Here is a 15053-nt window from a genome sequence, read left to right as displayed (position 1 = left end):
CAGGAAGAAGCCAGAAGGGTCTTCACCCCTCTTCCCATGGCAGCAAAGGGTTCCCTGACGCCCACAAACTGATTTTTCTCTAAGTCTGCCACAGTAGCTTGAGAATTAAGAGGGAAGAATGAGAAGAAAAGCTGGTAAAAGCAAGATAAGAGGTACCAGCCAGATGTCCAAGGCCGGATATTCCCCTTGCATGCTTTTGGCTTTTGTAATCTTGCTTGCCTCCTGCCTCCACCAACTACCCGAGTAGCACCACTGATAAGTTCCCCCCCCCTTTTTCTTTTGTCTCTCAACCCCCTACCATCCCAGCCATAAAAGGAGGCCGGCTGATACCAAGGTTTGGGGTTCAGGCTTTGGAGGTGATTCTGCTGGGTGAGCACCAGTGCGCAATAAACAGTCTTTCCTGATTCCCCGAGTGCATGTGGCTTGTCTCTTCCTGGGCACCGAGTATTTGCTGTAACATGGCAAATATCACTACTCGATCACTTCCCTCTTACACAGTAGGTCTGGACAACCCCTCACAATTGAGCAGCCTTACAGAAAGGAATCATTAATTGCTTTGAGCTACTGGCACTAAGAAGCACTACAATCTCTAGAGAAAGCCTATAATTGAATTCTCTGGGGTCGTCTCAAAAGCAGCAATAGACTCAATAGAAATAAATGTTTCATTATGGTAAAAAGCTTTAAGTTTCCAATTAACAGTGCTGTATTTCTAGGGCGCCCGGGTGGCTCAGTCGGTTAAACATCCAACTTTGGCTCAGGTCATGATGTCATGGTTTGTAGATTTGAGCCCTGCAACTGACAGTTGACAGTGCAGAGCCTGCTTGGGATTCTCTCTCTCTCTCCTCCCTCTCTCTGCCTTTCCTCTACTTGTGCTCTCTCTCTCAAAAAAATAACATTTTTTTCAGCATTTTATTTTTTAAAAATCTTTTAATGTTTTTATTTTTGAGAGGGGAGGGAGGGGCAGAGAGAGAGGGAGACAGAAGATCTGAAGTGGGCTCTTGCTGAGAGTGAACAGCTCCATGTGGGGCTCGAACTCACGAACCATGAGATCATGACCTGAGCTGAAGTTGGACGCTTAACGGACTGAGCCATTCAGGTACCCCAATAAATAAACCTCAAAAAAAAGAGTGCTGTATTTCTAGTCTGGTAAAATATATGTCAAATTTAACTACAACATTATAAAAAAATAATTTCTAGCTTTCATTATAGTTTGAATATTTTAAGTTTAAATAGATAAAAATCCCCAAATTACACCTTTAAAATCAGTATTGTATGAATAATCCCTTTTAAATATACACCTGCCAAGATACTGTCAAAGTTAATTTGGAAAAGATTAATTTTCTAACTATATTTCTTAAGGCCATAAAAGTTAGATATTTTATTAAATATTTCATGCATTCAATATGTTAAAGAGATTTTTGTCATTCATCATTTGATGAGATGATGAAAATTTGTAAGTTTATTCTCGAAATACCTTCTTTGTGTTATCTATATAATCCAAAAATGCATAACTATTTTCAGCATACAAAAGAGAAGGTATAAAGAATTCATCTGCAAAAATGGTTAATAGTGTTATTATCTAAGCCATCCTGCCACCCCCATTCCATTTTATGACAAATAACTCTCATTCAATAGGAAGTATAAAGTCAGCTGAATTTCTGTGCATGCTTTCTCTATATAAAACGTATGAAATATTTGGCTGGTACATGTCTTCCCAATGTCATATTCTTCTACTTTGGTTAGCTTTTTTTTTTAAAGTTTATTTATTTATTTTGAGGGAGAGAGAGAGAGCACACAAAAGTGGGAGAGAGGCAGAGACAAGGAGAGACAGAGTCCCAAGCAGGCTCCTTGCCATCAGGGCAGAGCCTGATGTGGGGCTCAAACTCACGAACCCAACTGTGAGATCATGACCTGAAATGAGATCAAGAGTCGGATGCTTAACCAACTGAGCCACTCAGGTGCCCTTTAATGAGTGGTTTTATAAGGCTTTTTATAATTAAATATATATCAGTTTGGATTTTTTTTTTTTTTTACAAATTCAAGTGAAATAGTGATTATATGCAATGACTTCAAAACTGTCTTTTGTCTTCACGTGGCCTCTTTTAGGTGCAACAATAGACAGCATTCCTTTGTAAGGTGTCCAGTATTTTTCTCTGGATTGTACTTAAGGAATGTTTTAGCTAACATAATGACTGATTTAAGAAACTGCTTCCATTTCTCATAATTCTTTTGCAAAAGTAATAAATTATGAATATTTAATCCTGTGGAATATAAGTAAAGATTTTAAAGCATGAAGGCAGTCATAAGATGCTGAAATTTACAACACTGAAAAAATTCAAATACTCAGATAAGATTGGAATACAATTCAAAATATGTACAGATATATTGAATTTTGCAAATTATAAAGTTTAGCAGAGGAAGTTTGAATAGCTCTATTCATCTTAAAACAGATATAAAATGTTTGCAGCATCTAAATATAATTGATAAGTTTATTATTTTCTTAAAATAGCAGAAACATTTTGAGAGATTTAAAAACAGAAATTAGATCAGGTCATTCCCCTTCTTTCCACACTCTAGTGGCTTCTAATTGCACATGGAATAAAATCTCTTATCTTGCCCTCTGAGGTCCTGCAAGATGTGGCCCTGCCAGCACCTCTGAATGAAAGTCACCCCTTGCTATTTCTGTCCAAGCTCCAGCCTCACAACAATCTTTTCTGCTCCTGGGATGCCTGGGCTCCTTCTTACTACCTCCCTTCCCAGCAAGCTCATTTTGTTCCAAGGGCTTGCACATTTGTTAATTGCTCTACCTGGGTACATTTCCCCAGTCCTCATGCGTCCCTCAGTGAAACTCTGGACAATTTTTGTGGGTACAATTGTCACTAAATTTAGCTAAGGCATTTATTATCATGGTAACAGATAAACTGGATGGACTCTTCCACTACTGACCTCCAAACCTGGCAGGATCTCCCTCTTCCAACCTGTTGCTAACTCAGGATAGTTCCCAATGCTGGATCAGTCTCATTGTCAGATGTTTAAAAAGGTACAAAATCAATCAATACTTTCATTTCCTACTGAATGAATGCTTTTACCGATATTTCCTCCTGGCACCCCCTCCCTATCCCGGGGACATGTAGTAATTTTTGAGACTGCTTGTGAGGAGGAAGGTAGACATAACCTGCTGTTTTCAACTTCCTTGCTCTAACTTTTCCTGCAATCACCGCACTGATACGGCTCCTTCAGGTTACAGGATGCAGATGGGAGGTGAGGTAAAAGAACAAAGGCTATTTACCTAATTGATATGGATTGATCTTTTCCAGTTGACATTCTGGGTCCTTCTCTTTTCCCCTTTCTAGCATTACCCCATGTAGACTTTTTCTCCTGGGTTCTTCTCACCCTAGCAGAATGTATCTTGAGTAGATCCTTTTAAAACAGTCGGAGCCCAGTCTCCTGGCTCCTGTCACTGAGTAGAATAGACTTTGATTTACAAGGTCTTGTCACATGCCAGTGGAAGTGCAGCTGCTGTCCCTCTAGCCATTTTCCCTCCATCCATGGTCTAGTCTTTTAGCAGGAACTCACCAAAATTCAGTGGGCATTAAGCTGTCAGTTTCTACTTTTTAAAGAAACCCCTCCCCTGTCTTGGTGTTCTAGCCAATGTCTTGGCTGGCTGGACATGGGTGATAGCCTAAATATATTTAATCTTTCATGATAGCAGAAATATCATCTTTCCAGCAAAACTGTGCTCCCCTTCATAACATGAAGATAACATGGGGCAGCAGCTGCCCAACCAGAGGTTACATTTCCCAAACTCTCTTGCACCCAGGCATAACCAGGTGGTTAGTTCTAATAGTACATGAGAGAGATTGATGTATGTTGCCTCTGTGATGAGATGATTAAGAAACCAGTGGAAATTCTTTTCTGTTTCTTTTTCTTTCTCCATCTATATTCAGGAACTGCTGACTTCCTAAAGGCTGATGGAACCACAACTGGGAGGAGCCACCAACTGGGAACAAATGCACCAGAGTGTTACAATTATTAAGAACTTTTATTGTGTTAGGCCACTGAAATTTCAGTTTGTTATGTCAGCTAAAAACACCAGAACTATTTTATTTTTTTTTAAGTTGTTTAATTTTTGAGAGAGAGTGAGAGAGAGAGAGAGAGAGACAGAGAGAGAGAGAGAGAGAACACATAAGCAGGGGAGGGGGAGAGAGAAAGAGGGAGGCACAGAATCTGAAGCAGGCTCTGGACTCTGAGCTGTCAGTGTAGAGTCAGGTATGGGCTTAAACCCATGAACCATGAGATCATGACCTGAGCTGAAGTTGGATACTTAACCAACCGAATCACCCAGGCGCCCCTAAAAATACCATAACTAAAACATTCAGTGAGTCCTTAATAAAGGGCATAGCAGCACCTTTCATAACATGGACACAGAATTATCTATGGTTTTCAGGTTTATGTCTTTAATTAAAAATGTAAAACAATAGGAGTGCCAGGGTGGCTCAGTGGCTTAAGTGTCTGACTCTTGGTTTCAGCTCAGGTCATGATCTCACAAGTTGCTGAAATCAAGACCCACATGGGGCTCTACACTGACAATGCAGAGCCTGCTTGGGATTCTCCCTCTCTACACCACGTGCTCATGTGCACTCTCTCAAAATAAATAAACTCTAAAAAGAAAATGTAAGACAACAGAAAACTCTCCCATGAAATATCCTATTTCAATGTTATTTCTGTTTTCTGACTCTACTAGACTGTTAGCTCCATATAAATAGGGGCCTTGTTTGTACTATTCATCACTGTTCCTCAGTGTGTAGAATAGTGTGAGGGATACCAGAGATAATAAATACTCTTTAAAAAATAAATGTGCAATTGATTAGAGACTTTAGTGTTTGTATATAAATCTAATAGTTAATATGTCTGGTATTCTGGATAATCAGAACTTTGAACTAAATAATACAGCAACCTTTGACAAAATCCTACTCAAAGGAATTTAAAAATCTTGAGTTAACCTAGGCTACCTCCTTTCATGCAAGTTATTGGTAAGGACAGCTGTGAGAAAGACAGTGGGTTAACTTTATCATTTGGTTGGCAGTTCACAGCTTCTCCGAACAGAAAAAATTTAATTCACTGAGTATTTGCACTGAAAACCTCATCACTTCCTATTCTAACTAGGTCAGAGTAAATCAATATTATATGTTTTGCCCATAAAAGCCTAATGGAGTCAATGACAATTCAATATACACTAGCAGGAAGTATTTTCCACCATATTGATGAGGGAGCATAAGGCAAGCTGAGGGCAAAGGACAGGCTAACAGCATCCTCCCACCACCCCCTGTGGGATATGTGTGATATTCCTTGGACACTCCTGGCTGCCCAAGAACAAAGGAAAGGAAAAACAAATGGTTAACTGATAGAGATCACAGTCATGCAGGACAGGAATCTCCTTCAGTTTACAGATAACTTAGTAAACTTCAAGAAAAAAAGTAATCTTATCCATAGACTGATCTCCAGAAACCTATAGACTCTGTTTCCTGGAGCCCTAATATCACCCTTACCAGGATGCAAGGGGGTTTAAATGCTTGCTATGGTGATGTGGGAAACTAAAGCAAATGAAAAACTAAATTCCCTTACTACCTACAGACCATTGAGTAGTCCTTGAAACGGGCAGTGTGACCTTCCTCTAGGAGCTCAGCTGCCTCGATGATGACACTTAGCTAGGGGCAAAAGAGAATCTTAGCTTAACATTATCCCAACCTCCAAGATCCTGTAAGTCTACTTTAACATATAAAAATTCCTCTGGAAACTTCCTTTGTCTCAACTCCCCAAGATATAGGCTGGCAATCATACTCTGAGCTTACAGACTGCTGATACACATCTGAAAAGTCTCATGACTGAGGTTTTAGTAAATGGTAATAAATGATGTTTTCCTAACAACAGCTAGCCACTCAAGGTCCTGGAAACATCGCTTCCAAAATTCCTTAGAGACTTACATCATCCCTAACTCCCTCCCACCTGAAGGTATATCATCAATCACTCTTCACAACCCTAGTGCAGCTCTTTCTGTCCATGGGTCCTGTCCCCATGCTTTAATAAAATCACCTTTTTGCACCAAAGATGTCTTTAAGAATTCTTCTTGGCTGTCACTCCCAACTGCACCTCCCCCCCCCCCACTCTAAAACCCCATCAATGTCATCTCCCAGAAGATAATCATGAGTCAATTTTAAAGGAATTACTTCTGGGGTGCCTGGCTGGCTCATTCGGTACAGCATGTGACTCTTGATCTCAGGGTCATGAGTTCAAGCCCCATTTTGTGTGTGGAGCCTACTTAATTAAAAAAAAATTAAAGGGATTATTTCTGATGTCCAAAACATGCAATATTAAGTTAACCATGTTATTGAGGAAATTTTCAATTTTAATTTTATTCAATTGAAAAACATCACCAAGCAATAAACAAACTGTACCAAAGGGTATTTATAAAGGTATCATGTAATTCAGAGGAAATGATAACTTATAGTATGTCTCAGTAATTTTCCTAAATTGAAAAGTAGGTGCCAACACTTCAGAACTCAGAGGAAACAGGCAGCTAGCTGTAAACTAGAAACACCATTGTCATTCTTCTGCAACTGCCACCCGCATAACCCTATACCTAAGGAAGTACCCTATATCCAACCTGAGACATACGGAATGCAGAGGTACAATCAAGGCATGCTGCTAATGCCAGAGTGGGGCATGATGTGAAGTTGAGGATGTATTTGACAGACACTGAGGAGCTGTAAAAAAGTGAGAAACTCCATTCATGTGTATTCAGACATTTCCCATAACCTTGGAGGCGGGGGTGGGGGTGCAGTAGTTATTAAAAGGAGTGACAAATAAGGGCACCTGGGTGGCTCAGTCGGTTGAACATCTGACTCTTGATTTCAGCTCAGGTCATGATCCCAGGATCATGGGAATGAGGCCCATGTCATGTTCCTCACTGAATGCAGAGCCTGCTTAAGATTCTCTATTTCTTTCTCTCTGTCCCTTTCCTGCTTGTGCTCTCTCTCTAAAAAAAAAAAAAAACCAACCAACCAACCAAAAAAAACAAAAAACAAAAAAGCAGTGACAAATAGAAATATGTCTAATTGCAGGGAATGATCCTTAGGAAGTACCCTCTTGCTTAACTGTTTAAGATAGGATCTCTCTCCCTTTCCTTTTACTCCCTATATACATACACATACATATGTGTATATGTAGAGAGCAAAATGGAGTCTCTCATGTCAAGCAGGAGCCTGTGTCAAGCAATGACGCAGGCAGTTAAAAGTACCACAGCTATGAGATGCTGATGCCAGGATCAACATCAGCTGACACACCAGAAATGATACCAAGCAGAATCAGAGCAAGTCTGCAGAGGCCTAAGACCAATTAAATCCCTTTCAAAAGGGGAGGATTTTTGTAACAAGCTGTCAGACTCTTCAGACATGACCTCTCTGTGTCTGACCACTTAAAAAAGGCAGCTGCCGTTGAAGGCTCTGCCCGGTTGATCTCCAAACAGAACTGAGATCCTTCACTGCTTGAACATAATAAGCAGTAAGTACCGAGAGCAGACCTAGACAGACAGAGCGGCCTTATCTCAACTGCACGCCCACAAACTGACTTCGTGTTTGGTTTGTTAACTTCTTATACCCTTCTGTTATCTTGTTTGTGTGGCTTGTCTTATGTTCTGCTCTGTGTGCTGTGTAAGAAGCCAAGTTTAATCACGTGGGGAAATGTCACTGAATTTGGAATCTTGAACCTCCTTTATAATTATGATTGAATAAAACTGACATTGTGGAAAGACACAACTTGTGTGTGTGCCTTCACAGCATGTTCATGACTATATATATATATATATATATGTATATATATATATGCATATATATGTACATGTACACATAAATATACAGTCTATATTTTATTTTGTCAAGATAAATTCAAAGCAGAATGTTAACATTTTACACTAACATTTCATGAGGAAGAAAAATTTCAGTATCATGTACAACACCCATGACATATGATCTTTCACCCAGAAAAAATAAAGAATATAAAAACATAAAGAAAAGAAAAACATAACAAAATGAGATCATAAAATATATATTTTATTATGGAGGCTAAAATTTTAAATTAAAAACTTACTTAAAATGATTGGCAATTCACATATATTTTGTATTAATGCTTTTATGTTTGACACTAAGTGGATTAATAGTGTTTTTAACTATGCTCCCGTAGGGGAGAAAATTTCACCATCCCAAGATATGTCTCTTTAGAATATTGATTATTTTAAGCTGGTTAAGAAAAAAACAGACAAATGAGAAACCAAGTAGAGTTACTGACATTTATAAGGGAAATCTGAATTTGTAAGGGTGTCTCCCTTACTATACCAGGAAGAGGGGGATGACTAAATCTCTAGAGATTCTTATCAATAGAAAAGGCAAAACTTAAATCTGCAAAAAAAGCATTATCCTCGTTTACTGTGCTTTTCCTGGTCACCTCCCAACGTTTTGCTTTATCTTTAGATGAACAAGGTATTTAAGCCCAAGGCTTCAGCCATTTTGGGGAGTTATGCAGTTTCCTAGGTCTCTCCCATGTAAACCAGAAGGAGGTATACCTGTTATTAAACTTCTGTTTGACTTTCTGCTGGTAATTTGTCTCATGTCAACATAATTCTTACATCAGCCAAAAAACCTTTAAAGATATAATAAACATTCCCCCCACCAACACGCTTCTTTCTAATATGTGTACAGACTTCTGGGTTGCACCATTAACAATATAGTGAATTTAATTAAAGGTTGATTATAAAATGAAAAAAGGAGTCATTCAATTGTCACTGACAACAGAACAAATATTATGCAGTCTATGATCTAAAGCTTAAAGCATAGATTTTGTTCACACACTTAAGTTTTGTTTTCAGAATACATTTTTAACTCATGGCTGTATGTTGAAGGTATTATCAGTAGGAAGATGGTGGATTGCTCTTATCATTCTCTCACAGCCCAACTATATGACATACAAGACATTTTTAAGGTCAAACAAAATGGAATAGCAGATATCACATGTTAAAATTTCCAGAAGAATACTAAATAATTTATACCAATTAGAGAGTGGACGACTCACAACCAATTATTGTTCATTGTCAATATAATCTGATTTTTGGAACCTACTCTAAGAAGTAAACAAATTTATGTGCCTCGAGGATGTAAACATTTCTTACACGAAACCTATTTTAATGGAGATTCGAAACATTCATCTCTAAGGAAGATGTGAAAATTGGGTTGAATGTAACAAAAGCTGAGATACAGATGGAAAATCAGAGATGGGTTAGTATCTTGAAAGCTCCATTGCCACATCTGACGATTTAAGGTTTAAATAAAATATTTCTCAAAAGTTTGGCAAAACACCAAATGCAGTAAAAAAATAGTAGGTAAGGACAACAATTTTAGCATACTTTTGATAGTATTCAGAAAACTTCAAGAAATGCACAAAGATTTATTTGATGGGATTATTTAAAAGAATCCATACCATCTCCAGCAACTAGATCATCATGTCTGAGAGTTAATAAGTGCATACATTTTTACCTTAGGCAATTACCAGTAGAAAGGTGGGGAAACCTAATAACTGGGCAACAACATCACTGTCATTCATAGCCCAAATGGACTGAGTTAGTCAAAAAAGACTCCCCTTCCCCACCTATCTCAGCTGAAACTGATTACTTAATATAGCATACCTGCCTGTAGCGACAAACAGAGCAATCTGGCAATTCATGATGCTAAGTTCTATTCTTGCATTACAATGTAAAACTGGTAAATGGAATGGGGGCTCGGGAATTGCATTTTCATCTATGTAGACTTTGAAAGTAAATTATTGAATATCTTTATAAAATAACTATGTTAGCTATTCACAATGAAAAATAAAAGCAATAATAATCAGAAGTACATACACAAACGAGATGAGTTATAGGTATCACACTGTGGTACCAAAACCAGGAAAGGTTTAAATTAAGAACTGACAGGAAATCAACACAAACTGAATTCGAATTACATGTGTTACAAAAACAAAACAAAATCAAAAATAACCACAGACCCAAAATGGCGTCACTTCAGCCAAGTCCTCAAAGTGGGGGAAGGGGGGAAGCTTAAGCGCTTAATACATAATCTAATTGCAGTATCAACTCCCCCAGAAAAGTAGTCTTAACTGGTCAGGAATTTGAAGTACATTAAACGAAACAGATGGTGTCTTTTTGTTCAGTCTTCCTACTTATCTACATCAAGTATCCTGATGATGTGTGTTTCTCAGTTGGTGTGACAATCTTTACCATTCAAAGTTGAGAGTTAAAAAAAATCTCAATTTCTATCAATTTTGCTCAAAGGGTTGACAACTCTTCCCAAAAGGGGGGCACATTATATACCATTTCATGAGAAGATGTGAATAGTTATTTATCTGTAAGTATTTTAGAATCACGTCCTTTTTTTGGTTAGTTTGGGTTGCAGATCTCTGATCATCTCTGTATCTATTTTAAACATACAGTTAATAAGGAAGCCAATGTCCATTTTTTGAGGTGCCACCTCATGGTCTCAATTTCTCCTGGACCGATTTAAATTTTTTTTTTCCTCCTGTGTCCTGGTAAAGAGATTGCTGTTCATACAGTAACCATTTTCCACAGCAAGTAGTTTCATAAAATTATGCCAAATTAAAAATAACCCTTAAGAAAGATTTTATTCTGCAGTGAGAGTAGAGTCATGGAAATGGGGCGTTTTCATTGGGTGAAATGACTCTATCATCATCGTATTAAATCATTTGCCACTTAGAAGAGAACACTTTTGCAAACTACATTTGAGTGCATCTCAATAGTCTGACCACCCGTTTTCTAACTCAGTGGCGATTTACCCAGAAATGAAGTGGGTAAGTAACTGATTTACAGACTATTTCAGTCTTCTAAAAAATTTTTATTTGTTGGAGCAAAAGTTCAAGATTCTTTTTTTTAAATTTTTTTTTCAACGTTTTTATTTATTTTGGGGACAGAGAGAGACAGAGCATGAGCGGGGGAGGGGCAGAGAGAGAGGGTGACACAGAATCGGAAACAGGCTCCAGGCTCTGAGCCATCAGCCCAGAGCCTGACGCGGCGCTCGAACTCACGGACCGCGAGATCGTGACCTGGCTGAAGTCGGACGCTTAACCGACTGCGCCACCCAGGCGCCCCCAAGATTCTAAATAATGATTTTTATGAAAAATCCATCTGCATGTTTAAAAATGAAAATAACCATTATCATCAATTTAAATATTTGAGTATTAACAATAAGAAAATTAAATCAAATTAAAACATGACTAATAGCCATGAATATTGTCTTCATGTTTCATTTGTTTTTTTTAATTTAGATTCAAGTTAGTTAACATATAGTATAGTATTGGTTTTAGGAGTAGAATTTAGTGATTCATCACTTACATATAACATCTAGTGCTCATCACACAAAGAGCCCTCCTTAATGCCTATCACCCCTCATGTTTCATTTAAAACAAGCCTCAACAGACTCCTAACAAACAGAGGCCAGTGGGACTCCTTTCAGGAGCCAAGGAGTACTTTGGAACAGTTAAAATATATTGCTTTAAATTGGAAGATGCTGGAGGCACTGGGATGTGATATGCCCCTCTCTCTCCCAATCAGAGCCTGTTGATGTTACAACAGGGAAAGATGTGTTAGTTGCTCACTAGAGTTTATGTCTTATATTAAATTGTATACAGTTTTTATTCTAACCACTAACTAGGTAGTATGCCCCTTCAGAACAGCAGAATGTATCTTTTTTTTTTTTAATTTCTCCTTCCATTTCTTAATCAAGTATTGTGCAGATTTGTTCAACTTTGTAAATATGGGCATCACTTTTTTTTTTTCTTTGAAAAAACACTTGTATCAGCTTTGTGGTGTTTTCAGGGAGACAGCTATCTGTACTCCCTGTAGAAACCCAGCAATGATTGTGCACGTTAAGACATGTGCTTTTTATTTCTTAGCAGGATGTTTTATCTCTGTACATAAAGTAGAAACCAAAAGTTAGGGAAACAGATACTCTTTACACCATCATGCCACACATGTTTTTAAAACATTGTGTTTAAAAAAAAAAAACGTTACTAAAACCAAGACGCTGTGATTTTTTTTAAGTTGCAATATGTTTTTTTTTTTTTTTTTTTTTTTTTCTATTTTAATCTTGCAGTTAAGAGAAGTGGAATTTAGTTGTATTAATCTTGCAGAATGTTTGCAGGACTGACTATCAAACTGGATGACTTCCGTTTATACCCCACTGTGTCAGTTCAAGCATCAAACACCTTACATCTGAGGCAGACTTCCTACATCAGGGACAGGTATCTGTGTGTCATTAACAAAACAGTTCGAGGAGGTTGAACTACGTAGTAAAAAATAAAATAGTACTTAGTGTAAAATAATTTTATAAATGATCTTTTGTACTTTAGGACATTAAATTGTACAACTTTTGTATACATAAAAGCTTAGGAACTTTCTGTTTAGCAGTAAGGCAACACATTCCTACACTTTTAATGTATATGTTTGTTATAATGTCCATGTAAACATGCCCTATGTTTGTGCCTTTTAATTAGTTTGTCTCAATAAACAAAATGTAGAGAAAAAAAATAAAAAATAAAACAAGCCTCAATATTTAACTTTATTAATTAATAATAATAATAACAGATTTAGTAACACTTTTTTAAAATTTATTTTGAGAGAGAGAGAGAGAGAAAGGGCAAGCACGAGCAGGGGAGGGGCAGAGAGAGAGAGAGAGGGAGAGAGAGAATCCCAAGCAGGCTCTGTGCTGTCAGTGCAGAACCTGAAGTAGGGCTTGAACTCATGAACTTTGAGATCATGATCTGAGCCCAAACCAAGACTCAGATGCTTATCCTACTGAGCCACCCAAGTGCCCCAGATTTAGTAACACTTTAATAATTCACATAAGACAATCTTATTCTTAGTAACTATTATTTAAAGCCCCAAATCCATGCCAGTTACTCCAAATATGTTTCAGAGTGAAAAGCCTGCTATAGAAGCCAGGAAGAATCAGTACTGAAAGAGTGTTAGGAATAAGCCCATCGATCCAATCAAAGGAAAATGTTGATTAAAGCCTCGCTCAACATTCTTGCAAGAGTAGGTGTCTCCTGGACATGCACACTTGGGGCAGTCACAGCAGACAATTTATCCTTGGAGTATGTACATATTTCCAATAGGTTGTAAACCTACTGTTAATTAAGACAGCACAGCTTTCATTTGGTATTCCTGAAAAGGAATCATCTCCCTTTTCACAAGAGCCAAGAGACTGTAGGGACCTCAAGATGGCCCACTTTGGCATGAAGATTATTTTGAGTTACAAAGCAGTCAAAACCCAGTAGATTGAGGAAAGTCTTTTTTACCTTCCCCACAACTGCCTAAGAAGAATTTAGACAGAAGATCTGCTCCAGGAAGAGAGCTATCACCACAGACAACTACATTACACTATGAACTGGGGGTGGTAGACAGGGAGGAACCTAGCAAGTCCTGTTTGGTCACAGTTCTCTGTTGTTTCTGAGAGGCCCAGCAAACATTTGCTAACCAAATATTTACACTTTTTCATCTTTCTGTAAATTGCATTCCTTCCCTTTGAAGTCTCAGACCCCTACCCTCTTCTCCTTAACTCACAATGACATATATCTCCTTTTGCCCATTTTGGAATTTCCATGAATGTGCATTCCCCATATGTACACTATTAAATTTGATTTTCTCCTGTTAATCTGTCTCATGTCAATTTGATTCTTAGTTCAGCTAGTACGAGCCTGAGGGGACAGGATATTCTTGATCCCTTACAAGAGCATAATCCTGCTTTTATTATATGTGTGAGGGCAAGCATGTAGGCTAAGGTTAAGTTTGTTCTGGTAACTCTTAAAACATGCATGTAGAATACTCATCAGTAAAGCCACTATAAGATACTATAGAGCTAAAAGATGTTTTCCATAAGCATTTAAGGTCCATATTATTGGATTTAAAACACAACTGCTATAATTTGAATAATTTACCCTAATATACTCATTTAATATGGATGCTTTTTAGGGATAGCAATTTAAGCATACAACAAAAGTTTGGTTTGCAAAAAGACAGAGCCTATGAAGATTTAATGGGTTCTTACCAGAGCAGAGCACTTCATTTCAATAATGTCTACTGGTGGTCCCGGAGAGCTATGGATCTCAAGACTGTACCAGACTCGGATATTGCTAGCACCATCATCTGAAGAAAAAAACAAAAAAACAAAAAATGTAGGCTTCTTAATGTAGGCTTCAGAATACCATATTTAACCTAAAAATTTGAGAAACATCAATAGATATCATTTTCAAACTCTTTTTGATGAACTGATTTGTCAAGAGAGCCAAGGGGAGGGTGAAAAGCTGATTGTATTAGTTTGTGAGTGCTAAGAGAAATGCCATTTTGCATGGCCATGAGAAGGCCCTATAAAAGCTCCCTGTCCTGTGCCTGCCCAGAAACTTATCATGTCACCCCCCGACCCCACTAAAATAAGAATGCTTTACTTCTTTTCTTTTAATTAAAAAAAAAATTTATTCATTTCTGAGAGACAGACTGTGAGTGGGGGAGGGGCAGAGAGAGGGAGACAGAATCCAAAGCAGGCTCCAGGCTCTGAGCTGTCAGCACACAGCCAGACACAAGGCTCAACCAGCTCATGACCTGAGCTGAAATCAAACGCTCAGTTGACTGAGCCACTCAGGCACCCCAACAATGTTTTACTTCGAAGAATTAAAATTTCAAAAGAAATAACCAATCATTTTCCCCCTAATTGCCCAAGCATTCACATATTATACATAGAAATATCTAAGTATTATATTACAGTTCAGTGGAACACTTTCTATACCATAAGAATCTAGTGTAAGGTCAGAATCAGGAATAGTTTACAAGATTTTTCTTTTGTTGTTGGAAGTATGAAAAAGGATCCTAGCAATTCACCCTAAAGGAAGTTGGACTAGGGAATGGATTAAGTGATGAGAAAGTAATGTTTACATCTGGGTTC

General features: G+C 37.9%; 1 protein-coding gene across 2 annotated transcripts in view; it reads right to left on the bottom strand.

Annotated features, from left to right (window-relative positions):
- Positions 1 to 15053, bottom strand: part of CFAP47 (cilia and flagella associated protein 47) — a 566822-nt gene that overhangs the window by 133354 nt on the left and 418415 nt on the right. For both annotated transcript variants that reach the window (XM_045050610.1, XM_045050611.1), the window contains one exon: positions 14163 to 14260. In XM_045050610.1, coding sequence (XP_044906545.1) covers positions 14163 to 14260 — 98 coding nt within the window. The remainder of the gene's footprint in view (positions 1 to 14162; positions 14261 to 15053) is intronic.

The sequence above is a fragment of the Felis catus genome, chromosome X, assembly GCF_018350175.1.
Source record: "Felis catus isolate Fca126 chromosome X, F.catus_Fca126_mat1.0, whole genome shotgun sequence".
Lineage (NCBI taxonomy): Eukaryota > Metazoa > Chordata > Mammalia > Carnivora > Felidae > Felis > Felis catus.
The sequence above is the reverse complement of the archived record's forward strand: the minus strand, read 5'-3'. Positions and strand labels throughout refer to the sequence as shown.